This window comes from Malus domestica, chromosome 17 (assembly GCF_042453785.1).
Source record: "Malus domestica chromosome 17, GDT2T_hap1".
NCBI classification, from domain to species: Eukaryota; Viridiplantae; Streptophyta; class Magnoliopsida; order Rosales; family Rosaceae; genus Malus; species Malus domestica.
Window position 1 is genome coordinate 23,670,158 of NC_091677.1, and position 26,577 is coordinate 23,696,734.

The 26,577-nt window shown below is 36.5% G+C and overlaps 2 protein-coding genes across 3 annotated transcripts; one reads left to right on the plus strand and one right to left on the minus strand.

Moving 5' to 3' along the window:
• Positions 1-6,611: 6,611 nt before the first annotated feature.
• On the plus strand, positions 6,612-7,714 carry LOC103405513 (transcription repressor OFP14). The gene has a single exon (XM_008344524.4). It carries the CDS (start codon positions 6,645-6,647, stop codon positions 7,506-7,508), a length of 864 nt encoding a protein of 287 aa, XP_008342746.3. The 5' UTR covers positions 6,612-6,644; the 3' UTR covers positions 7,509-7,714.
• A 1,599-nt stretch (positions 7,715-9,313) lies between these two features.
• On the minus strand, positions 9,314-25,101 carry LOC103405483 (regulator of telomere elongation helicase 1 homolog). Of its 2 annotated transcripts, none has more exons than XM_070817297.1 (25): positions 24,859-25,101; positions 24,055-24,311; positions 23,037-23,194; positions 22,266-22,347; positions 21,962-22,109; positions 21,574-21,730; positions 20,986-21,269; positions 20,758-20,803; positions 19,693-19,834; positions 19,449-19,603; positions 18,840-18,931; positions 18,661-18,759; positions 18,500-18,568; positions 17,571-17,657; positions 16,796-16,855; positions 16,574-16,689; positions 15,412-15,469; positions 15,108-15,204; positions 14,535-14,618; positions 13,199-13,275; positions 12,499-13,095; positions 11,466-11,611; positions 11,017-11,099; positions 10,134-10,214; positions 9,314-10,015 (listed from the first exon to the last, which is right to left on the minus strand). In XM_070817297.1, exons 1-24 carry the CDS (start codon positions 24,958-24,960, stop codon positions 10,207-10,209), a joined length of 3,204 nt encoding a protein of 1,067 aa, XP_070673398.1. In that variant the 5' UTR covers positions 24,961-25,101; the 3' UTR covers positions 9,314-10,015; positions 10,134-10,206. The 2 variants fall into 2 exon arrangements, with proteins under 2 accessions (XP_070673398.1, XP_028953420.2); XM_029097587.2 differs by having other exon boundaries at positions 16,574-16,695.
• Positions 25,102-26,577: the final 1,476 nt, after the last annotated feature.

Consider the following 26,577-nt stretch of genomic DNA (forward strand, 5'->3'; position numbering starts at 1 on the left):
AAAAGCAGGGATAGGAGCATGAGTAAGATGATGTTCAAAACTCCAAAAAGTTACGTTCTCCACTTCGTCCCATATAATTTCTACAAAGGAAATGTGTCATTAGGTTTTCAAGTAAGACGGTAACCGTTGGCTCAAGGTCGTAAATAGGATGGTTCACTTCATGCGATTCCAACCGTTAAGATGAACACATGATACTCGGTCATGCTGCATCAATGTGCAGCCAAACATTCAATATCACATCATTGTAGAATTCAAAATTTATCGATGTCATTGAAAAGTGTATGAACAAAGATCAAGCGAGACAATACTTAGTTGTCAGAAACTTCGTTCACCATCAGCATCGCAAAAAAAAAAGAAAAAAAGACCGGTTTCTTAGCCAAAAAGGAAATAAGGCTATGCTCAAAGAATCGGTAAGAACTGCTAATAGAAAGTGACGAGACCAAGGACATTTCGTATTTCACAACACCTTGTGAAGATTTTCAATTTTCAATGGTCGCAACCCTTTTGGAAATTGATGAGATAAGCGTCTGCCATAAAAGAGTCTCCCAAGAAAAGTATTTAATCTAAACAAGGTCAACGCTTGAAGAATTTGGTGTAAAGTTGATTGTCGATGTTTAATGGACTTGACCTCAATGTTGGAGTAAAACCGACTTTGCCCGCAATTCCTAGGGAATGCATGTCGCAGAGTATTGGTCCACTGTTGAAAGTTGTCCATCATTTCATTGCATCATCGATGAGGCACAATCCCAACACGAATTCTTGTACTTCAAACAGAATGTGACAATTCAGACAAAAAAAGGTTTGCACAACTACATTGAATGGCAACAAATTCCGAAATCGTGACAACCAAATGATGTCAAGGCCAACACACTACTACAATAACAGAAGATCTTAAGTATGGTTTGAACAAACCATGCTCTGATACCAAATTGACATGCCATGACCCCGATATCCTCCAAACACCAAGGTAGGCACGTGTTGGTTGACACCCGAAGGTGACAAAGTCATACTAGCATACATGATAACTATGATGAAAGAACAAACATAAATAAAAACTAGTAAATTTAACTTTAATGAATATGCAATTGTGGAACGTGTTCAGAGCATACATCTAATCTAGAACATTGTAGAATGAATAATATAAAAATGTAAAAAATAGAGGAATGGGTCATACACCGAAATGACTCGAAGATACCGATGCGAAAGTGCCTTGATGCCGGGATTGTAGCCTTGAATCTAAGTCTTGAGGGGGGCGCAAAACAAAACATGAGTGGACCAAGCTTATATATAAGTAATACGAAAACAATTATTCTTTAACATATTAACCCCTAGTTTAGAAAACTCATATAACATAATAAGTAATAGGTTTTCCGAAAACCCTAACCTGCCATAAAACCTTCGTAAAACATATATCATATATAGTGTGCTTAGCAGTAGTATCATTCGCTCGAAGGCCCTTCATCACCCGCCCTGAAGGCATATATAAATCTTCATTCGCCGGAAGACCCTTCATCACTTGACTAGAGCCATATATAAGTATCATTCGTCCATAGGCCCTTCATTACTCGACCGAAGCCATATATAAGTATCATTCGCCCGTATGCCCTTCATCACCTGACCGAAGCCATATATAAATATCATTCACCTGTAGGAACTTCATTACCCGGCCAAAGCCATATATAAGTATCATTCCATTAGGTAAGCACATAAAATCATAAACATAATCTTTCCAAAATATATCTCATCGGAGCTCAATAGTTTAAACATCATATCATAAATCATATTCATAAATATCTCAGTAATGTAGAACTCAATAAAGCATGATATTTCAAAAAGGTAAATCTAATAACTCAATACACGTTTCATAAAACGTAGTCATAAAATCACCTTTTTCATGTATGCATTTCTAGTAATAAAATCATACATTTTAGAGGGTGTCCACTCACAGATACCCCGCCGTCAAAGGGCCGTGCAACTAAATAAAGCGGATACGCCACAAGCAAATGCACCTAAGCACGTAAAGAGACCAATTAATAAAACTATACTATAACAATTGAATTTGGGAAAACAAACGTCGTAAATGGATTCAAGACGTCAAAAAACCTCAAGGGGGACCTCAGGTACCCTTACATGAGGCCACGGGGCGGCGGCCTGGGAGGCCACGCGCCACCACACGTAAAGTTGAGTCGCCAGAAAGTTGGTCGAAAAAGTAGCCGGTGACGGAGACGTGTGTGCTCTATGCCTCGACTCATGGCAAAGCCCACACGCCAACTCACGCGCAGCCTACACGCCAACCATGGAACTGGGTATTCGGCTCGGGTCCGGTCAGACCTAGGTCTGATCTGGGTAAAGGGTTGTTGGATTGGGCCTAGTTTGTTAGGTTGGGCCATGTTTTTGGGTTTGGGCCAGTAGCTGGATTTTGGGCTAGCTTATTTGGGTTTGGGCCGGATTCAGACCTAGTTTTGGATCCGGTTTAGGGTTCGGGTTGGGTCAACCCGTTTTCAGGCCGTGGGTTTGGCTGGAATATGGGCAATATTTCCCGAGCTTCGTTCTAGCTCATTTCTTCACCATTTTCAACGTACAAGCTATGGAAATGAAGCTTAGAAAGAGAAGAAGAGGTTCGTACCCATTTGAAGCCGTGTGGTGGTCGGAGTTGGCCGAAAAATGGCTTGGAAGGCGCGGGTTCTCACTGGAAAACTAAGAAAGTGTCCCCGAGTAGTTTCTTCGTAGTTTTGACGTCCAAAACATGTACAAAGGAGTTAGTCTTCAACCTAAGACAAGGGAAGGACAATGAAAAAGGTTTAGAACCTTACCCTCCGTCGTGACTCGTCGAGGGAAAGGGTGAACAGTGCCTCGGTCACTGGAGTGCAACGGCCCTAACCTGGCCTGAGATTTCAATTGGGAAGGTTTTAAGGTGGTGGTGGTGGTGGTGGTTAGCGACGATGCTGACCAGAATGGTGAGTGGTGGTGGTGGTTTCAGGTGAGGTTCTCCTTTGCACCTTCTTGGTGTTTGCCAAGGAAGAAAGGATAGAAATGGGGGTGATCTGAGAGAAAGTGAAGAGAGAAGAAATAGATCCTAAAGAGAAGCGACAACGAGAGGGAAGAAAGAGAGAGAGAGGGAAAGTAGGCCGGGGACAAAACCAAAAGGGTGGGGCCCCCTTGGGCACACCAATTAAGACCAAAAGCAAACATGACAAAATTTCAAAAAAAAAAAACCCAACTAAAGTGAAATTACAAAATTGCCCTTTTGTTTCAAAAAATCCAGGACGGGTCGTTACATACTTGGACCTAGCAGAAGAAATGACACAAAACCAGGTGTAATAGCATTCTAGGATTTATACAGCCGACCCCACTTAATGGGATAAGAATTTATTGTTGTTGTATTAGTTTTCTTGTGAGCCTAGCCCTAGCATTAGGTTATCTTGCTCGTTAAACATTAAAGTTTACTTTAATTTTCTTTTATAATATAGTAGTATTGTATTCGTTTATGTAGCAGTCTAACTAATTTATAGTATTAATTTGTTTTCTGTTAATTAGTATAATTCATAGTTTATATTTTGTTTGTTCTTCGCGTATTTTCAACTTGAGTTCTATTATAAACATATTGGGTGCATGAGCAGGGCCTTTGATTTAATAGAAAGAGAAAAAACTTATTTGATCTTTGGGGTTGGCATGGACAGGGCCTTTTAGAAAGAGTCTTGCCCCTCCCCAGCAAGGGGCATGTTGTGGAACCAAACCAATGTACATTTTTGTGTCGATATATATATATATATCTTTCAAATGAGGCCTGCTGAATCATTGGGTTCAACTGTTTAAAAAAAAATGTTTTCAAGCTGGAAAAACCAAAAGTAAAAAAATAAAGATAGATGTCATTCAATACTACAGTTTAGTGTTATTCTTCTTTACTTAGGAGTGAGAGGTCTTATGTTCGAATCTCTTGGATGACGAATTCGATACCAAATTAGGTTATTTATTGTGTAGCTTAGCCGAAATCTCCCTCTTCTTAATGTAAAAATATATCGATGTACTAAAAAAAAATGGATAGCACACTTCGGAAAAATAAATATTACTATTCCGCAGGATATATTACATTTATTCGTAATATAAAGAAAAAACAAATGAAAACGTGTATAGATTAGCAAGATTTTGTTTTGTTTGTTAAAATAGATGAGCAAGATTAACTGAATCGACTTATATGGTAAGTTAATTCAACCCAATTTATACCATTGAATCCAAAACTCCAATCAATGACGTTAATGTCTCACTTTAATTATTTAGTGTGCGACTGTAATCTCACCAGACATTTTAATTCGGTGTTACTATTTCACTTAAGTATTTATAACGTGCTATTGACAAAAAAAACAGAAAATCTTTATAACGCACGTGGTAGGTAACCGGTTTATACTTTATATCAAAGAGTACAATTTAAGGTGTATACTTGTTTCTAGTTGCTAGTGAATAAAAGCGTGTTTCTGGTTAATAGTGAATAAACACGTGATTCTTGTTCCTCTAACACCTATTTGATTTTATGAATGAATGAATATCGTATTTTCTTTAAAAAAAAAAAATACATCTGCTATGTTACAATCACACCAAAAAAAATAATTAGAGTTTTTATCACAAATAATCACTGAAATTGATTAAACTTTTCATTTTGATCCCTTATTTTCAAAATTAATCAATATCGTCTCAAACATTTAATATCCCACATCAATTTGGTCATTCCGTTAAGATTTCATCAACTATTATGTTAGTTTGTATGTGGGACCCACAAATTCAATAAATGGTGACATGTGGATTACACAACTTAAGGGGTTTTATCGCCCATGGTCCATAACATTGATCCAACTCCTTATTTTGGTCCCTGAGTTTCAAAAATCGATAAATTTGGTCCTTGACTTTCACTACCGCACATCAATTTAGTTCTTCCGTCAAAATTTCATCAATATTTTAAGTTTGTATTCTGATGTGGTCCCATTAATGCAATCATATGGCTCCACGTGGATTTACTATAAGAAACTATTTTTTTTAAGAGTGAACCAACATATGAGTATTCTGCGCTGACATTTTTCTCGCATCCCACAACCCCAATTGGAAAAATATTCAATCTAAATTCGATAAAATCAAATCCAAATTCAATTCAAATTGGATATGATTATAACCAACTAGAGAGAATGAGGAGTGAGTTCAGGAGGCCAAGTACTTTAGTTAGGGGTGGTTCGGTATGGCATCCCAAACTGAAAATGGGATCACGAATCCCAAAACGAAAAATTTCGGGACAGAAATTTGAAGACCAATCCCAAACCAAAATTTCAGTATTCCCAATTTTCAAGAATCCCAAAATATTTTCGGTATTTCGAAATGGTTTGACATTTCCAAATTTCATACAAATTGAAATAGCAATCATTCATACCAAGTTAAATTAACATGCAACCAAAATAAAATAAGTAACAAACCCAAAAGCGAAAAAATAAGTTACAAACCTAATATATTCGAAAACTAACAATACAATTTTTTGATTTCATGTTGAAGAAATAGACACATTTGTGGGAGGTTCGTACCGACAAATGTGGCAATAAAGGGCTATGGTTACTACCTTAGACCACACCAATTATATTGCTACTAGTAGTTAACAACAATTCAAATGTATAATAATACATATATACATATATAATAATATATTTATTATTTATTTTTGGTTCAATATGGGATTACCGAAAGATTGAGTAGACAATATCGAATCCCGTACCGAAATTTTAGGATCGGTTAAATATTTCATCCTGAAAATTTCGGGAATTTTGGTTAGGGACTTTTTTGGTTTGGGATCGGGATTTTTTTTATTTGGTTCGGGATTTTCAGGATTTTTTTTTCCAACCCTAACTTTAGTGGTGTCATGATGTTTTTCTTTTCTTTTTGAGCATATCCTAATGGAGACGACAATGACTTTTTTTTCTTTTAGTTTCTTATTTTACTTTCCGTTTTAAATCTTAAAAAAATCGTTTCTTATAGTTAATTCATGTGAGATTAAATTGATGTGTGGTATTGAAATTCAGGGACCAAATCTATCGTTTTTTTGAAACTCATGGACCAAAATGAGGAGTTGGATCAATGTTAGGGACCATTTGCGTTAAAACCCTTATTTTGTGTAATCCATGTGTCACCATTTCATTGGATTTGTGGGTCCTATATACAAACTAATAGAATAGCTGATGGAATCTTAACATAAGAACCAAATTGATGTGCAGTAGTGAATGTTAGGGACGACATTGATTGATTTTGAAAATTAAGGATCAAAATGATGAGTTTGATCAATCTCAGGAACCATTTGCGATAAAAACCCAAATAATTATTATGTACTAATAACGTTTACAGCAAAACTCATCATGATGCTTCCAAAACAGTCCTAGAAAGTTACCATGTTCACAATTTTCAGAAATGGTCAAAATCTCGGAGAAATTGTCAAGAAATCCCCACGCCCTAAAAATTTCTTCCATGTTTATATATAAAAATTAATGCATTATAAAAAAAACGTTTTTAAAAAAACAATTGAATCATATGTTACTTTCCTTGCTTGTTTGTTTATAAACCACTCCACCCCCCATACTTTTCTCGCTCAATCCCATTACATTCATATCAGCAAGAAAATGCCCAATAAACTCCAAAAGTATCTCCAAGATTACCTCTCCAAGATAAAAAAGCCACCCCCACAGATCCCACTCCCCTCCAGAAAATGGATCCGATCAGGCTGTAAGCACCCGAAAACCCTTTCTTTCGCCGTCAATCGGGACCAGAAGGAAGCAAATAACAACGACGATGCAGCCTCCCTCTCCGATATTGATCAGTTTTTGTTTGAGAATTTCAGATCACTCTACTTGAGAGACGACGGCAATGACAACGATGAAAGAAGGGTTAAAGAAGATCGTCATGCTGAGGCTTTTTGGGATAAAACCTTACACCTGAAGGAACGTCGGCCGGACAATGAAACTGATCAAAACTCAGGTGGGGTTTTGTTCGAATCGCCTAGATTCAATATTGATCCGCCTGCCGTGGATCTTTGTGGCTCCCACAGGTTCTTTGTGTCCCCCGGCCGAGCATCAAGCTCGGTCATGGAGGAAGCTCGGACAAGTACTACCACTACATTCGAGGACTTGGGCTCAAGCTCCATCTCAACTCCAACCCTAAACGATTCGGCCACTACGTCGAACTCTAATAACAATGATGACGCGAAAGACGTCACGCTTCCCAACGACTGTATCGCGGTCTTGACCTACTCTCCGAGCCCATACGACGATTTCCAGCGATCCATGCATGAGGTGGTTGAAGCCCGCCTTCGACATCATGCAAAGGTGGATTGGAATTTCATGGAAGAGCTTCTGTTTTGTTATCTCAACCTCAACGAGAAGAAGTCTTACAGGTTCATATTAAGCGCCTTCGCTGATTTGGTCGTGGATTTGCGTCAGAATTCAGACAGAGTTTCGGAGAGATCGTCGTCGTCTTCAAAATTTTGAAACTCAAGGAAAAGGGATCGTACGTGGATTTCAGCAAAGAATTGGACATGAAGATTATTGGTGCTACAGAAAATTAATAATGCAATTTAAGATTGTTAATTTTGTGGATTTATTCTCGGTAGTCTTAATCACATGCAATATGCTTTGCTTGTAATATAAACAAGATGTAGCTTTCAAGAAAATAAGACTCTTTGTTAATCGTTTAATTTTTGTAATTTTGTGGTTTTTGGTAAGATTTTATGGACTTTGAATAAGGTCTTGTCATGTTCCCCGGTACTCGGATATATAGGACTTGAAAAGTCTTTAGTTATTTTTGGGTGCATTATTCTGGCATACACTAGGAGTGGCCAATGATCGATGTATGTAAGACCAGGAGAGTGCAGATGTTATGGTGTCAGACTCATATAGCACATTGAACAAAGTAGTGTATAGGAACGCGAGAAAGTTTTTGGTCATGTCTATCTTCATTCATAGAGGTTAAACGTTGTCCTTCACTATATTTTAGCTCTTTAAAAATTAATATTATAAAGAAAAAAATTTCCGTCTGAAGTCACATAGGGCTAAATCTTTCCATTTAGCTTGGGATGCACATGTTTGAGCCCGCCAAATGGCTTGAGGGTTACTATATGTATCTAGTTCTAGACTAAATTTAGCCCTGATTCTTTTTATCAGATTCATTTTGGCCTAGCTGGAGACGAGTTTTGCACCAATTCGGACTAAAAATGGTCTATAACTCTTGGCTAGAGATGACCTTACAATTTATGCTTGCACAATAATATTGATAGTGTGTTTGGATGCGAGATTTCTAGGCTCAAAGGAACTTAAGTTACTTCAATAAGAAATACACCACAAAATATTAGATAGATAGCTTGAAAATGTATTACATGAACATACATAGGCACTAAATAAAGAAATTTTAAATATCTCATTTCACGTAGTCATTACAAATTCATCTAAGTGCATCGCACCAAGTCATATTAAAGTCATATCAAAGAGCATTTCCATCTATGTTGATGGATTTTGATTTAGGATTGGAGTAACTACCATGACGATTATTATTCACGATCCACCCATTGTGAATAGTAACTCTCATGTCTATACAAAATTTTGTTTAAATTTTCGAGTACATTTCGACAGTCAACCATGTGATTCCGGCTTTGACTTCACCTTCAACGGGAGATGCCAATTTTGTAAGGACAAAACAAAATAGGAATGCAGAAAATGAAATAAGAATGTTAAAAAATAAGGATATGAAAAATTGTATGGACTTTTGGTGTGGGAAGTAAAAAAATTAATTTAGTGTTTAGTGAAAAAATTCAAAGTAAGTGTTGGAAATTTTATTATTTTATTATTTTGATTATTTCTTCTTCTTTTTTTTTAGATTTTTTTACATAAATTAATAAAAATTGGATTAAAGAAAATTGTTATTGGCACTTCAAAAATCTTATTTTGTACTCCAAATTTTCTATAATTAGAAAGAAAAATAAACTTATGAAAAGTGTAGAATAAGATTTTTAAAATGTCAATAACAATTCCCGGATTAAAGTGAGAATTTGAAGTAGACATCTAAGATTTAGACATGTGTCTTAACAACCATTGTGGTGGGAATCATGCAACAAAATATGTCGCACCACTCTCCGAGCTGGGCTTGTGCGGCTCACGTGCTTGGTGAAAAAAATGTGAAGGACTCAGGGAAGACACCTGACGTCAGCGCCAAGGATTTGGGCTTGGACTTAAAATCAACATGGCACCCGTCATGGCTGACGGAGCCATGGCAACCAAAAATAGTTGACATGGATCACGTGTTTATTCCTAGTCTTTAAATTGAATAAATAAAAAAATCAACAGACAAATAAATAGGAGTGCATAAAGGAAAAAAAGTTGCGGAAATCATTTCTCTTGTCCTAACAGTAGCCCTTTTTCTCCACTCTTCCCCTTCCACTTTGTGCCAGCCCAGGCATCACTCAATGTATATTGCCCTTTTGAGAAGCACTACAACGTCAAGCCAAAAAAAGATCACCAAAGATTGAGAAGCAAAACCAACTTTTCTAACACTGTATAAACAAAGGTTTGGCAATACACTGCCTCTGAAGCTGTAACAGCAGCTACAGACAAATATTGCTGAAGAAGAGAATCCGGGATGTGCAAATGCATCCCCTTCACTCGCCACCTCTATGCTACAACACCCAGGTCACTACAGCAGTTTACTACTTCTATAATAATTCGTATTCCGTTCACCGTGAAAGGCTGCAGAAGCTAATAAGAGTGAGTGAAAGCTTCCTCTACACTATTTGTACAACTAGAGAAAGTAGTCCGGTACTCTTTCAGAAAACAAATTGTAGCTTCGTGACCCAGAGCATCCTTTCGAAGTGTCCTACCTGTGGGAGACCTCAGCTGAAATACCAGGCAGGTTCTTGAACCCCAGTAGAATGGGATCACTGGGTGTAGTTTGACCTTAAAAAGTGTGTTCTTTTACTTCCATATGAAGGGTAGAAAACAACATTTATCTGCGTTAACAGTGAGGTAAACCAAGCAAAAAGCTACCAATCAGAAATTAAGTTGGACTAACAATAAATTTCAAGTACGATACTGAATCCACAAATGATTCTTGATACAAGTACTTACGCATCCCAACTGCTCCAGATATATTCATGAAGTTTTATGGAGCCAAACACGCACAAAAACCCTCTTAAGAGTTTTACTTTCCTGCATGACAAGTAATTTATTAGAATAAGGGGACGTTTTCTTCAACTTTTTTTTATGTGTTTAAGCTTTAAAATACATGTAAGGATATACCACCCTGTCAAATTGGAGCACCTTATTATGTTTAAACTTCAAAGATAAAGTAGAATCAACTTTTAATCTTGACGCATGTCTAATTTTAACTTTCAAATTACTTTCAGGATGTGAAGAAATAGGCAACAAGTATTATTTTGAAATCTGAATTCAACATCCATAAACTAATCATCTCATGAAAATTTCAAAACTTCCAAACATTATTTTGAAACCTAAATATGATTTAGCATCTAATTGTGATGTTTCCTATTCTTTTCTAGTAGTGGATCTACTTGCTTGAGGACTAAGGAGATCAAATTAGATCTTTGTCCTAGAAAGTTCCTATACAGAATAAGGTAAGTAAACCATAAAATTCTACAAAAGCCTCCAAGATGCATATAGATAAAACACTTAAGAGTGCATCACATCTGTAACTTAGGTCCTTACTAAATCAACTCGTGTGTGTGTGTGTGAAAATGTTCTTCCCCCTAGATTGTGAACATGAAACAAATGAATAGATGGCTTAGATCATTGGACCACATTGTAGGGAGGTCCCACAATGTGATCCTTTCCTTTCTTCAAAAAAAATGCATTATCTAGATATTTTCCCTTTATATATATGTATATGAAATTAACTTGATCTTGCCCAAAATTTGTCGGTGTATATATATTTTGATATCTCATTCACAGCAAATGTTATAATTCAGGTTTTAAGTAAACTAGAGTTTCTTACCTTGGATATCAAGAGATCCGTCATTTGTTTGAAAATAGTTCTCATACATAGAGTGATACTTTGCAGGGATAAAGTCCTTAAATCTGTTGAAAATCGAGACAGAAATAGTGAAATTAGAATATGAGATGCAAAACTCTTGGTGTATATTCATTAGTTATATTTATACACACAGAGAGAGACAGAGAGACATGCAGAAAGATACACAATTTTTTATCATTTACTCATCAGCTAGTACAAACTCATGATCATCAACAATGGACCAAAATTCAGCAGTTCATGTTTAAACTCTGATAAAGTACTTTCTTTCATATTCACCAAAAAAAGTACTTTCTTTATAAATGTTACCCATTGGTTTTTGAAACAGTGACTGTTGAAATACACTTTCATGCTCACCAAGCTGGATATCATGAGTATATACATCAAAATCTAAATATAGATGGGAGGATTACCTTTTAAGAAGAGGAAGCCTCTCTCTTCCGGAAAACAAGCCCGCAATGGATTGCAAAACCTCATTTATCTTCATAGCTTTGGACTTAAGTGCCTTCATCAAATTTACAAATTCTTTATATTCCAAAGCACTAAGTTTTTCCTCAACCTGTAAGGCATAAGGAAAACGTCATAAACGCCAAGTTGCTCTGAGTACTAAACAGAAAAACTGTGTGACTCCAGAGAAGAAACACTATCAAACTCATTTCTGAGAGAGCAGTTCTAAGAATTTCAAATGCCTGTTACTGAATTAACAAATTCACACGAAGAATTCAGGTATGACATTAGGAGTTGGAAGGGCTATTTCTGAAAATGTCAAAAGGAACAAATGGTAAACTAAAAATCTATGTTTCTCAAATTCACGGAAGATGTTTCAAAAGTGTGAACTTTTTTATCTTCATTTCTTTATATTTGCCATTAGCTATTTTTCCCTACTCTAAATAAGAATTCCACATGTTTACTTTTTTTTCCCTGTATGTAAACCACACGGTAATTTCAATACCCTTTAATCTACTTCATTTCTTCAGTATATAAATTTCCATAGTCCTCCCTCATCCCATCGCAGTAACCCCACCAAACTGCCCGGAAAACGAATCTTCCCCAAGTGTTAAGAAATTTAAGCATACACAGAACAGTAGATCGCAACAGTTTCTGCATTATTTTCTGCCACCAGGTAAATCCTTTATTATCCCATTTCCTTTATTATCCCATTCAGGATAACAAGTCCTAATCATTGTAAGTAAGGCAACAAGGGCATAATTAAGCATCAAGCACACCAGCTTGCATATATAATAGAACTAGTCTATAGCAACAAGAAGCATGTGAGCTTAAGTTGTTTGTGGCAATTAACATATTATATATGTTCTATGAGGCCCATCACCTATGTCAGTTTCCTTTCATGGTCCTTTGAATGAAAGCCATGAGAAAATAAGACCTTATAGTTTATAATGTTTGCCAGCCATGATAAAAAGAATTTAAATTCGTCAGAAACCTTACCTGAACTAGAAACTCAGATCCTCTGGTTTCCCCATCACCAGAAGGCACAGGGCTGGATATTGCACTCGTTTTTTTCTTGCTCAGAAACTCAGCATCTCCCTGTTGTATGATCCTCGTATCTTTGCACAGCAGAGCTGAACCAACTTGAGCATTTTGTGCACTTCCACTGTCAGATCTATGTGAACTCTCACTTCTCATTGAATTATTAGTGGAGTAAAGACCATATGAGTGAGCATCTTTTGCAAGAGATGAATGCTTAGAACTGTCATGTTGTTCTGCACCATGCTCTAATTTATACTTCTTTGTGGAACAAGGTGCTATCAGTTGTTGTTCACTTCGTTTCTCATTTTTCCCAGGAAACCCAAGAACCTTACTTTCTTGACATTGCATAGTTCCCCTATCACACATACGCATCTTTTTCTCACTTTGAAATAGATCATTTGAACACTTTAATGACACAGACTGATCCTTACAGCAAGTAAGAGATGAGCGGTTGGCAGGAAGGACTTCGCCTAACAGGCTTGATATTCTGTCCCTTCTAGCTTTAAGTAGGAAAGAAGGCGATTTTACAGCGGGGTCTTGACCAACTGCAGTTGTCTACAAGTACAAATAACTAAGAAGCAGATTGCAGTAATACAAAATAAAACTAGTGACATATCATTCATATGAATGTCTGCAGAGGTACTGATAAAGGATTTACCTTAGGTAGAAACTGGTCCAAGTAAAATATTTCTGGTGGTTCCTCAGTTTTCAACTCATATATTTTCCCTGGGGTTCCTACAAAATGAATAAAGGTAATCAAATTAACTACAGCATTAAAAGGTTGTCGCACCACAAAAGATGCTTTAAACAGCAGCACTGGAAATGGAATGACAATTGAGTTCAGCTCAAACTACAGCAAAGAAAATTCAGAAACAGATGAAAAGAAAAAACTAAAGATAATAACATCAACTTTTTATTTAAATTTGCATCTTAAAGTTGGCTTCAAGTAAATGAATTTTCTTCAATCCAATCAAGACAATACAAATGAACTGGCGATCACCACTCAAACATCTGAAAACAATGGCAATATCTTCCTTGTTTTAGATGGCCTCTACAAAATTTCAGAACACCTTCCTTTTCAAATTTTACAGGTCCAAGGGATGATGCTTTATGGGATAAGTTTAGTACTTGCAAAATCTCCATTCCTAAATCGTTAGAATATCAGATCTATTTCACTGAGAATGTAAGACCTAGTCTAACAATCTTAGACTCTTTATCCCTAAGAAAATAAGATTCTTAGAATCTTTATCCTCTGATTCTCCTCCATTTTAATTAATGAAATTTGGTTTCTTATGCACAGGAGAAAATGATAAAAGATAAGAGAAACCATAATCTTTTCCTCTATCTTTTACCAGCCAACACATAGCTTTGCTAAAAATATTTCAGTAATGCAATCTGACCCATATAAACAGTAATGAACTTTAGTTATTCTTTCTCTATCCAGGTTACCTTTCTGGGATTTTAAATATTGACCTGAGCATATATGTCTCTTCAGATCATACCAATTTCATAAAATAATTATTATTCATGAAAAATATATCTACAGAAGTAATCAATATCTTATGATCTATACTGCATCCCAAAAGTGATTCATGCAACGTCGTGGCCCAAAATATCTGTATCTAACAAATTCAAGGTTAACAGATATTCTACTTAATTGTCACAACAACTTTTGGATTCTCTTTAGACATATGTTACAACTTATCCCTTGTTAATAAAACGAAAATGGTAAACCTGATGTAATGATACAAGAGAGACATGGAAATTCAGTTGAAAATTCCAGTATGATAAAAGCACAACCTCAAAGCAATGAATAACATTACCAAATTCCATTTTACATCATCGCATATACATTATCTTTTGATTAGTGGAACTCCCTAGACCACATTATTTGGAAGGGAATTCATATAGTTAACAAAGGTGAATTAATAATAGGCCAGTGCAGTCAAGAGGATAACAAAAACAGAAAGTTCAGTCAAGAAAGAAAGATCTACCATGATCTGAAGTTGATGAACCTAGAGAAGATGGTTTATGATCGGGCTGCTCATGGAGTACTGATTTTGAAGTAGAAATTGCATCTACAGAAAAGTATGACAGAAAGGTGAGTTTGGTGTATGATGAGGTGACTTCGTAAGATTATGTAAAGCAGCCAATAAATAAAGTTATTTAACCAGTAATACTGTGAAAGCTAGTGGAAGAGTCTCCCCCAAATACTTTAATGATTTCTTCTCCTACTTCCATTCAAATGATGCCTTTAGTGATACCTTTACCAGATTTCCACACTTAAATTGATAGCCGATAGTTTGAAATTATCTAACTTCAAAACCAGTTAAATGATGTGAAGAAAAAAACTTGTTTTCCTATCATGAAAAAAGCATGAAACTTTTCCTGTTCAATTCAAGGATTGGTCGTAAAAGATAAAACTTGTGAACCTAGCTAATTAATTTGTACTTATAATGAGATAAGAATGTAGACATGATGTGCCATTCAAAACATCATTTGATAGGAGCAGCCATAAAACCCTAATAGACTCATGGAAGTTTATCCCTTAACCGCACTATTCTTACCCCATTTTTCAGTTTGTTGCAGCTTAGTAGGACCCCGATCTCCATCCCGAAAGAATCGGGTCAACGAAAAAACTACGTCCCCAAAGTTAGAGTAACACTGAAAAAACAATATGAATACAAAGTTCTTATAGATTAAAAAGTTATTCGTAAACGTAAAGCAAAATGATATGAGGTTGTATCCAGAGAGAGATTTGAGATTGATAACAATGAAAAAACTAACCCCTCAAAGTTGGGATAACACTGAAAAGACAATATAAGTACAAAGTTCTTATAGATTAAAAGGTTACTCTTAAACATAAAGCACCTTGATATGAGGTTGTATCCAGAGCGATATTTGAGATTGACGGTTTGAATGTGCAAACCTGTTAATAACTCCAATGTTAAACAAAGTACATACGTACATACAATTGAAGAGATCAGTGTTGCTAATTAAACCACATATGATTAATTACAAAACCAATGAAAACAAAATCCGTAGAGAAATACAGATTAAGAGCAGAATTTTGTTTTTTTACTACAAGCTTGTGAATCTAAAACCAACTTGGCTTTTGATAACAGTTTATAAATAAAACAACTCCCATAAACACTAAAGATCATCCAAAGTAGCTACATATCTCTGCTAAAAGATATTAAAGAGGTAAAATAAATAAATTGTCATAGAATCTAGTCTAGTTCAGATGAATTCAACCATGGTCGCAGAAAAATCAGGGGTTCTTTTGTTCACAAGATGAAATTTATTTCAAATAGAAACTGTATAGAAAAGTAGACAAGCAATTCCCCATGAGCAGAAGAGAGAGCACTAATTCAACAAACTACATCCATCTTAAGTCACCCTATTTTCGTCTGACACTACAGCTTTCCACTGTCAAATATTATCAGATAGGGATGTGTTCCTAAAAACAGGAGATACATGAGCCAAAAAGCAACCCAAAAATTGACCTTCTCCACTTTCGATCGTCACAGAAAAATCAGGTTGTAAAAACTAAAAAGAGCTCAACATTTTTGTGGGACATTTGGAACGGAAAACTAAAGTCAAATATAGAGAATTATTTAAAGGTACTATTGAATTTCTTTGATTACAAGCAGTAGTTCTAAATCTAAGAAAAGGTACACTAAGGGGAGTGGGGAGGGTTTGAACCCCGGTGCAGTGGGATTAATACGAAGGCCCTAACCATGGAGGCAATCGACCACATGCAAGGTAATATTGAACTTTGCTGTCAAGAAAAAAAACACATTACAAGTTTATGAAATTTTTCAACCTGTTTTGTAGGGCTGGGTGGGGTAAAAACCAGAACTTTACAGTTACAACAACATGTTGAAACTGCATCTGGTTACAAGAAGTTAATCTGATCTTACATTAAACCAAATCATCAATTTTCTTTTAGACGAAACAAAGATTCATGCATTTTAATATATAGCAACTAGCAAGTCATGACATAACAATAGGAAAAGAAAAAAGAAACAACCTTTCATCACAAAAAATAATTGCTCCATAATCATGACGATGACGGATTACGCGCCCAACAGCCTGATTCACAGCTCGTAATGCTTGTTGATTGTACCAGTCTTCTCCAGTTAGAACCTTCAACTTCAGTGTTTTGATAAAAATTAGTAGGAAAACTGGCAAAATGAATAAGGAAAAGCACCTGCTAGTTGAAAATGGCATCTCACACCAAGCAAGATGTTACCTTACATGCTTGCCTTTGGGAATATGCCTGCTGATCCAAGTATTCACGTTTCAGTCGAACCTGTTTTATGTTGTCATTTGATATGAGTGTCGAAATTTGAATAAGATGCAGCAACTATACAAGTAAGCATTCCAACGAATGGAAAACGTTAAAAGAGAATTTAAGGGACATTCTGATTATCTCTACATCATCAAACCAAAGCACCATATGAAAGTAAAAAGTTACTGAGAGACCCAAGTAATGTATTAAATATACAATGAGATTGTCAAACTGGTTATGTCTATATTAATACTAGCCATTATCATGAAACATAAGTTCATACTCACAAATTCATATTCGAGCGATGTAATTGAGATATGTTTGTATGCATATATGTATACTAATATATAATTATTCACAGTGAATGTTCACGAATCACCATATTCATTTCCATAAATAGAGTTGTGCATAAGATTTCTATCTAATGCCTCAATATCAACAATTTCCTCAATCAGCATCACATGTGAGAGGTAGCTTCGGGTAAATCAACATTTATATTAGCTTTCATAGTACTATCTTCAACAACTGTCAATCATGGTAGCAGTCAAAAATAAAATCACAAAGTATCAGCATGGCTTACTGTCAATAACAGAATCAGAAGTGCTTGATAAAATCACCATTCTCCATTTCTACTTCTTTGTTAGTGGTCTCAATTTCAACTTTTTTAAGCAGCCAAGACCTTGATAATATACACATAGAAAAAATATTCTGAAGGTAAAATGGGGGAAATTATCACCTTAGGATCATTCCTTGTGGCAAATGGTAGACCAGTAATGACTACAGCTCTTCCAGCATGATCAGCAAAATCTAGTCCTTCACTTACCTGACACATTATTGACAATCAATTGTGATCACTAGCTTAAGATTTCAGCAAGAAGGTCTAGAGCAAATAAATAGTAGAAGTGTAGAACAACAGTGTCAATAGCCACCCAAAAGTTTCATTAACATTATGATAGGAAGCATAAACCAAGAACCTATACAGTATGACTCTTAAAATCAGGGTAGATCCTGAAATTTAGCTATTCAGCAGCATTAAATTCTAAAGCAACATAGGCAGTCTCGACTCTAGAGCTGCTAGACGTAAATAACGCCAATAAACATGTTATTCATAAACAGTACATTCACAATGCTTGTCAGAAAAAGGAAAAAAAAAGTTGTACGGTGCAATTAAGGCCATAAAAGAGTGTGTTCAGCACAAGAGACGTATTGCTTTTGAACTAGAGTCCAAATGATAACACATTTCAAGGAAGGTTTTTTGTGGCAGAATAGAGATAAGAGAGCCCTTTCATAAAATATGACCAAATAGCGTCATACAATAATCATGCCTCGTGCAACATATTGATGCTCTAAACTTTCATATTGTCACCATCTCTAAGTTTCTACTTCCCCTCTTGGAGCCACCCAAAAAGGTGTCGCCACCGAAAATCAAGCACTTCAAATGCTCTTATCAAATAAATTAAATAATAAAGCATCCATGATAGTGATACGAGACAAACACAAAAAGGTTTAGTTGTAAAGCCACTTATTAAGCAAATATGTAGGATAAAACCCCCTATTGTATAACAGTCAAATGTTCACAATAGATTATTTTAGTCTTAATAAATCAGTACAAGGAGTCTTCCAGAGCACAAAATTTGAGTGATTCTGAAAAGGAACCAGACATACTTTACCACGGCAAACAGCAAAAAATACTGCACCAGAAGCTGAGGTGTCCTTCAGCTTTGCCATATAATCCTACCAGAAATATAATCCAGGGAACATATGAGAAAGACCACATTCTTATAAATAAGAAAATTTTCTAACTGTTTGTAGGTCATATTGATCACCTCAATTGACAAAAGAAACAACGAAGATTGTCTAGGTTCCACAACAGGTTTCTTATGTTTAGAGATTCTTTCCCATGTTGTAGTTGAATTGGCATGGCTCTGCATAAATTGAACATACTGTGTCATGGAACGAAAGCAAACCAATTTGACCTCTTCACAGAATCTACTTGATTCCTTACCATTTTCTTCCAGCAGGCAATGCATTGGTCCAGAATGTAGTACGACGAAAAGAATACTAGCAATCCATTGGGAACAATTCGAGCAAAATTGACTGAAACAAGAAAGTCAGAACATTATAGATTTTCTAAGTGATACTCAATAATAACCAGTATACAATATGGACACTCCAATTTGCTTTGTCTTTTGACTCGGCGTACCAAGCTCTACCGTTCTCAAAAAAATAGTACGCTATACAGATCAAGATTAAGAGGACATAACTTTTAAATCTTAGGGAATAAAGCACAAATACATCAATTACAAATCGTCCAAATTTTAATTGCTAACTAGCAAATCTATTCAATGCCTAAGCCTAATAGAATACCTATTTACATCAGCTGCATATAAGAAAATTTGAATGGCAATATTACATTGCACTACTTTGACGTATTTGGCAAATCTGAAATCCCATGAATTACGAATTTAGAAAATCATTCCTCCCAACAGTCTGAAATATGAAATAAGCAAATTTTGTGTTTTGAAGGACTGGGGTTCAACGAAGCTATTAATTTATCAACAAAAGGTGTTATCCAGACCAGTGGCTTAAATAGCAACCAAAAAATGTAAAATACCAATAGCATTTCCAAGGTCCTGCTTGTACTCCGTAGAATCACGATTTCTGTAAGAGGAGTTGAAAGAGAATCCAGAAGGGCCAGCTGGTACAACTCCAGCCCATATCTGATTCGGGGTAATAACATGAGGATTTTCCAGCCGCACAGGAAACTCTCTGAGACACAATAAACCATTCTCTTTTTTAGAACTCAAGTCAGCCACACTAAAACCAAATGGAAAATAAACAGCACAGAAGTAGCTTACAGTTTCAGTTCCTGTGCAAACGAATCCAAGGGAGATAATGTGCCAGATGTCAGTATAATAGAGCCCACACCTATCCTGGCAAATTCTTCCATTGCAATTCCAGGATGAAAACACCACCAGCTAAGTGTCCTAGAAGCCTTCCCTGGAAACGGAAGGGTAGGAATATAATGGTCAGTATTATAGGAAAGAATACCAATCGTATATCAGTTTATGAAAAGATTAATCTAAAAAGGTGAAGCAACATGGCTTGATACAGAGTTCAGATTAGATCCCCTCATAAGAAAGAAAGCTTGAATAGCAAACTAATCAGGTCATCACAGCTCTCCCACTCTGAAACACAATACAATAGCGTTAAACGATTGAAAACCAACCTCTCTAATGCTCTATTTTGTTGCTTAGAAGACAAAACCACGGTAACTATGGATCTAAACAAAACTCCTCTTTTGCATCATCCATTTGATTTGCCCCGAACTCTAGTTCCACTTCACTGAAATTTACTGAGATATTACTAATTTACTCCACATTGATTCACCATCATACCAAGAAAATCGTCAAATACATCTCACAGCACTAAAAAGTGATCTTGCAGAACCAAATTTTGTGTTCACCAATTACAGCAGAGGGCTCATAAAATCAAAAGAAACCGCAACTTGAACCTTCTTTCCATTATCATATCTTAAAATATTGGCATCTCCTCCACTTCCCTTTGATGTTTCCTACTACACTCGATTTGGCCAGACCTCTCAGTTCTATATTCAGGTAATGAGAAGGTACGTTCTTGAGCTACTCAGTGACAAGTTTGACATAACAATTTAGAGAAATCATGTTGTATGACCTGTGAAATGACCTAAAATTTGAAGCCCAGAGGGCCAGACCCACCCATTTTGATCTAATTTAGTTTAACATCTGAGATGTAGCCCTCATGCGTATCTTTCTGAATAAACACATGGCGTGTGATACTAAACTCGTATTGGAGTATTAGAGCACAAAAACATATTTACTATAGTCACATAGATGAAACAATGAATTTCTTTCAAAATATGAGAAACGTAAGCCTCCACTTACCCTTTAAACCATCTATTGCACTGGCTTCAACTTCTTGTACATGAACCTATAATGAACCAAAATAAGGATAATGAACTAGCATCCACAATTAACATCTGAAGCAGCAAGACAAACAAAACTGGAAAAGGAAGCTCTTGCTAATCCTGGGTGATAACAATTAGGAAATCAATACCGAAACCTACATTATACAGATAGGATTTCACATGACTAACCAATATCCAAACTTACACGATAGGATTTCGCATGATTATTGTCTTTATCTCTGAAAATTATATTAAGCATGTCACTAATGCTTTCCAGCCGGCAGGCATTTCGATTCGCCTTGTCCTGGTTATCTTCCTCAATAAGTACAGTAGCGTCCTCAAGTATTGCAATGAGCTTAGGGACAGTATCATGCGAGATGTTTAAATCCGCCAGGAGTTCATAGATATAAGGCCCAGGCTTTGTGTATCCCAATTCCTTGGATTCGATAGGTACTTCAGAAATACGCTTCTCAAGCTTCAATAGTAGCGCTGCAAGATATGCATCATTAACTTGAAAAATGTGTACAACAACAACAAGTGACCACATAAAATTTTATTGCTCAACAGCAGGGTTCAACACGAAGTATAAATATGGTATATTTAATGTCAATTTTTTTTTTTTTGGGGGGGGTAGCAAATTGTAAAAGCCACTTCAATGGGATTTTGTCTTTTGAAAGCCAAGTGGCCCTTAACAAAATATCGCCAGTATAGAGATTATGCGATGGAATAGTATTGATTAGAAATGGCAAGTTCGGTAAACATTCAAACCTGAAAATAGACCAATTAGGTTTACCTCTGAGGATAGCAAAGTCATCTGGATTCTGTGATTTATCAGTTGAGTCTTCCCTTCTTTTTGAAGAAAGGTCAATACAATTTTTTGCTTCAGAAATGCAAGTTGTAAGAAGCCAAGAGGGCAAGTCAAAGGAAGCAGCATCTGCACATATGCTTTCCTGCATCATTTTTAAGTTCGGTTGGATAAGCAAAAAACTCAGATAATAATCCAAATTACCAATCTGCATTAATATGAGATGCGTATTTGTTTCAAAGTTGTGTTAAGTCCTAAGAGTGGACGAGAGAACAAGGAATAAAATTCAAAACCAACATATGCTGTTTTCAGATAATTGAGAAAATTGGAGTTTCCTTTGTCAGACATAATAGCAAAGCTTATCACTTTTGCTTACCAGGTTGTGAGCTTCATCAAATATCAGAATACTGTTTTTCCAATCAACCTGTAGCGATTTTCTAAATGCAGGATCAATGAGATAGTTATAAGGTGCAAATAATATATCAACAACCTTATGGAGCTCCCTCGATAAATAATAAGGACACCTACAAGAAAGTGTTAACAAGTTTTTAGAAAAAAATTAAAAAAAAGCAAGCTAACCACATTAAGCAACCATAACAATGGGTTTCCAGGGATACTAAAGAGATGGGGGGTGTAAGTTGCCATTAACATAGTGAAAGAACACAGATAAAAGAACCTACGGCCCCAATTTTTTTCCAGTATTGACCAAATCCTCGATATCAACAGGTTCATCTCCAAGATGAGGATTACTCTTCAAGAAACCTACAACAGAAGCACAAACATACATAAAAATTAAGTTTTCTTAAATGTTCATCGCATCAAAATAAAACCTAAGAAGAACCAGTCAAGTTACTTCAGTTACATAACACAGAAATAAACTTATCAACCTTCCTGAGCAGATCAATCATCAACAACATTCCTGGTTATTTTAATAAGTAACCTAGTTGAGCTCATAAGGCTAAGCAATTTCATAACTCAATAACTCATCTTCACATTCACTTCAGTCACTCAAGCAAGTAAAGAAGTATAAACAAATCATGAATCAAGGATAAAGACACCAAGCATAAATTTAGCCCATTGTAAATCCAAACAAATAATTAAGTACTTTTAATCACAAGTTCACAACAAACTAAAGCAATGAGGCACCGTTAGCTTCCTTTTGGTATGAAGAATGGAGAACTTCATAGTCATCTTATATAGCTAATTTCAGAAGAAGTGTCAGGGTCAAATCTAAAGCAATGCTACAGCCGAACCCAAAAGTTCTTGAGAGTAAATGGTAATACTCGAAATGGCTAATATGTTCCAAGTCTCATAGAGAATAGGTTCTGTATTAAAATTGCCTTAACATATACTGAAGTTGAGACAACTAAATATTATAAGAAAGGACAACCAAATTATTCTTTCAAGCCACCACATACGTGTCTAAGTAAAGTAACAAGCATAAAATTTACCAGAACCACGAGAGTAATGAGAACAACGACGCTTTGTATCCTTTGTGCGCTTTCTGCAGAGGACATGGCAAGCCTTTGTCTGTGTTCTTCCGCGAAGTAAACTCACTTCCTCATCAATGCATAATTGCTCTCGAGATCCCAACACTACCATTTTTGGCCTGCAGATTGTCAAACACTCAGTTCAGTTTCTAATATATTGAAAATTCAAAAGGAAAACAGAGAAATCTTAGTACAAACAACAATTCGTCAAGCAAAAAGAGAATAATTCAATCCTACCCAAAAAAGTTGAGAACAAATAAATCCTCAACAATGTATCAATGACTCAATACTGATTTCAACAGCTCATAATTGGAGTGGATAAGTTGGTAATCACAACAACTCTTACTCAACTAATTACAGTATGAAGACTGATCCCATAGTAGTATATGTTATTTTTAAGCAACCAAATGTTAATGAATAAGTTAAACTAACCATAACTTGAGTCCAATGCAACTTTCATGACAAGAAATCATATGCAGTCCTTAGGTACCCATCAACAAAAACAAGTGACTCGTGGAAAGTAAAATACAATGCAGCTTAGGAAAGTTTATGTTGCTCCAGAAGCTCAAAGATATGTCAAATAATACAGGCTTCAGTGCACACAGCACATCAGCATAGCAAGCAACATAATAAAAAATACATGTAGCATTGTTGAGACCGCACTAACTATTTGAACCTGAAAATACAATTAAATAAAAACTACAATAGCATGGGTAGGATTGCAAGTCTTGACCAGCAAAAGGTGAGGTATATCGCAAAATGGTGTATTGCTATTGAGTAGAAAACAAATTGTGGAAGGCACATTGTACATTCATCTACGAGGCTCCTTAATATCAGGAGATCACACTATAGCTGCGCATCAATAGGTGGCAAAGATACAAGAACTAGATAAGGTGAGCAATAAAAACAATAACAAAAGTAATAATGATAACCAAGGTCAACCGATATTGAGTAATTGTAAATCCATAATATGACTGACCTGTAAGCGCTTCTTTTCAACTCTTGAATTACTTGCCGGATCTGGCTGTGAGTGCGGGACGTATATACTATGGTAGGAAAACCTTTTGTCACAGACTGTGACGAGGGACCACCTGATGCATCTCCTGTGATCACACTCATCTTGACATTAGGACCAGTTGAGAAAGGGCCCAAACTCTTCCTCCAGGCCAATGTGGCGCACAGAAGACAAAGGGTCTTCCCAGTTCCAGTGGGACTCTCCAGCAGTGCATTACTTTTCTGCAGCATTTTACATGCACAAACAAGTCACAAACTATACCAATTATTCGAAGAAGGCAAGGCTCCCACCAGTGCGGAGTCTAGAAAGGGTAGGCCATAAGCAGCCATACCCGTGTTTCCTGATAGGTTGTTCCCAACTGCCAAGTCAATTGGGGCAAGCATTCCCACGAAAACAACAATGATAATGATGTCAACAAGGCTTAAAAAGTATCAAACAAAAAGTAATTATGACCAAAATCGATACAAAGAACACCGCACCAAGTGGATTCATGCTACTAGAGTACCAAAATCTTGTTACCCAGTAACCACATTATCCTAATCGACTCGAATATGCTCTAATTGTATGCTTAGGTGAGCATCTTACATGATTTTGAGCTACACTCATTACCAAATTCTTCAATTTGACATTAAATCGGTCCAAATATATTATTATACACTTCACTGAAAATCAAAATATGCCCCCCAAAAAAAAAAACAAAATTTGAAAAAAACAGACAACAAGTTGTGGTTTCAATAGAAAGAAATGAACTTTGGAAATGAAGCTTACTTCTTGGAGAGATTGAATGACTTTCTCCATGTAAACGAGCTGGCAATCGTACGCCTCAAATGGGAAATCGACATCGATGCCTCTGATGTTGTACGTCGGCATCGCCTCCGTCTCCGGCGCTAGTCGCTAGACAAAAGAGGGATTTTTATGAGAATTTCGGTCGGAAAGGTAAAATCTGCAAACCCTAGAAGCGAGGGAAATATAGTAAGTCAGGTAGAGCGAGGGACTGCGTATTTTCCCGCCATCTTGCTCTGTTTGCGTGAATGGGTCTCTTCACGTGCGTGACACGTGAGGGATATTGATACGGATAAGAGCAACTCCACCCTTCATGTAAACAGTAACTACATTTTGCATCTTCATCGTTGCACTTGAATAACCCTGAAAATAAGCAATAAAATATTTTTTTTTTATTACAAAATAATACTAAATAAATTTATTTGTAATTTCAGATAAGATATTTTAAATCGTTCTCGTTGCGTCATGCGTCATTTACCCAAAACGACTATTTGTAATTTCGGATAAGATATTTTAAAACTATTTTTTCTTTTTCTTTTTAATTTATAAAGCAGATTAATATCAACAGTTGGTCTCAGATTGAACGGTTGATATTAAATCAGTCTTTTTTTATTACCGTTTCAAATCGGACGGCTCATATTAAAGAGCCGTTGAGATCGAACGGACCGTGGAAAGCCATGTGGCTTCCCAACGATCACCTGCTGAAACTAGCGCATGGGCCTCGTGCCCTATAAAGCTGTCGGCTGACGCACCCCCACTAGCGAGTGAGGGGCATGCGCCTGACACAAAAAAATTAAAAAAAGGACCGACGCCAAGCCTGGCGTCAGCCTGACGTCACACCTACCTCGGGCTGCAGGGCTGGCAATCCTCCACGGGCCTGACCCTCGGGCTCCCACCTTCACTCGGGCTACCCAACACTGGAGCCCTATCCACCGGCCCTCGGGCCCTTTCCCTTCGCCTATCCCCCGAGCAACCACCAAGGGTGAAGTTGCTCTAACGAAGCAGGGTGGCCCGAGTGGGGGATTCTGCAGGTGAAAACTCAAAATTTTTCTATTTGGAATCGGTAGGAATCGGCAATTAAAAACACATGGCAATTCTCACTTTACTACTTGAAGTATTGTAGTTTTCAAACTTTCATACATCAAGAGCTTTTTTTTTATTCTAGTGTCATATATCCAAGTGAGAATTGTGAGACGCTTTCATACATCTGTTAAATATTTCATGACAACCGTCTTTAACTCGTGATGTGGAACCCACATGGACAATGATTGGACGCCACATGTCAATTTAAGCCTCACGTGGACATTAAAAATTAAAAATAAAATTGGGAAAGACACTTGAAGATGTCGTTTCGAGCTCTTTGTCGAAGAAAACGTCATCCAAAAAAAGCTAAAATAATCGGGCGACGATCGAATCGGAGAATCTGATTCCCCTCAGCAGCTCTATTATGGAATTGATCGGATCGGGTAGGTGAGGGACTTGACAGAGTTCCCTCAGAGGGGATTGGCGACAGTGTGGAAACTACCACCATACAATGTACAAGCGCCGAAGTAGAATATCTGGAGGTCAAGGATTAGAAGTCAAGAAGTTTCTAAGCTTCGGAGTAGTAGGGTAGGCGGTGATGAAGATTTGGAAGCCGCAGTCAAGAGTGAACCGTCGACAATGTCAGTTCGGACACGGGCGTCGACTGCATCGAAGGCTGGA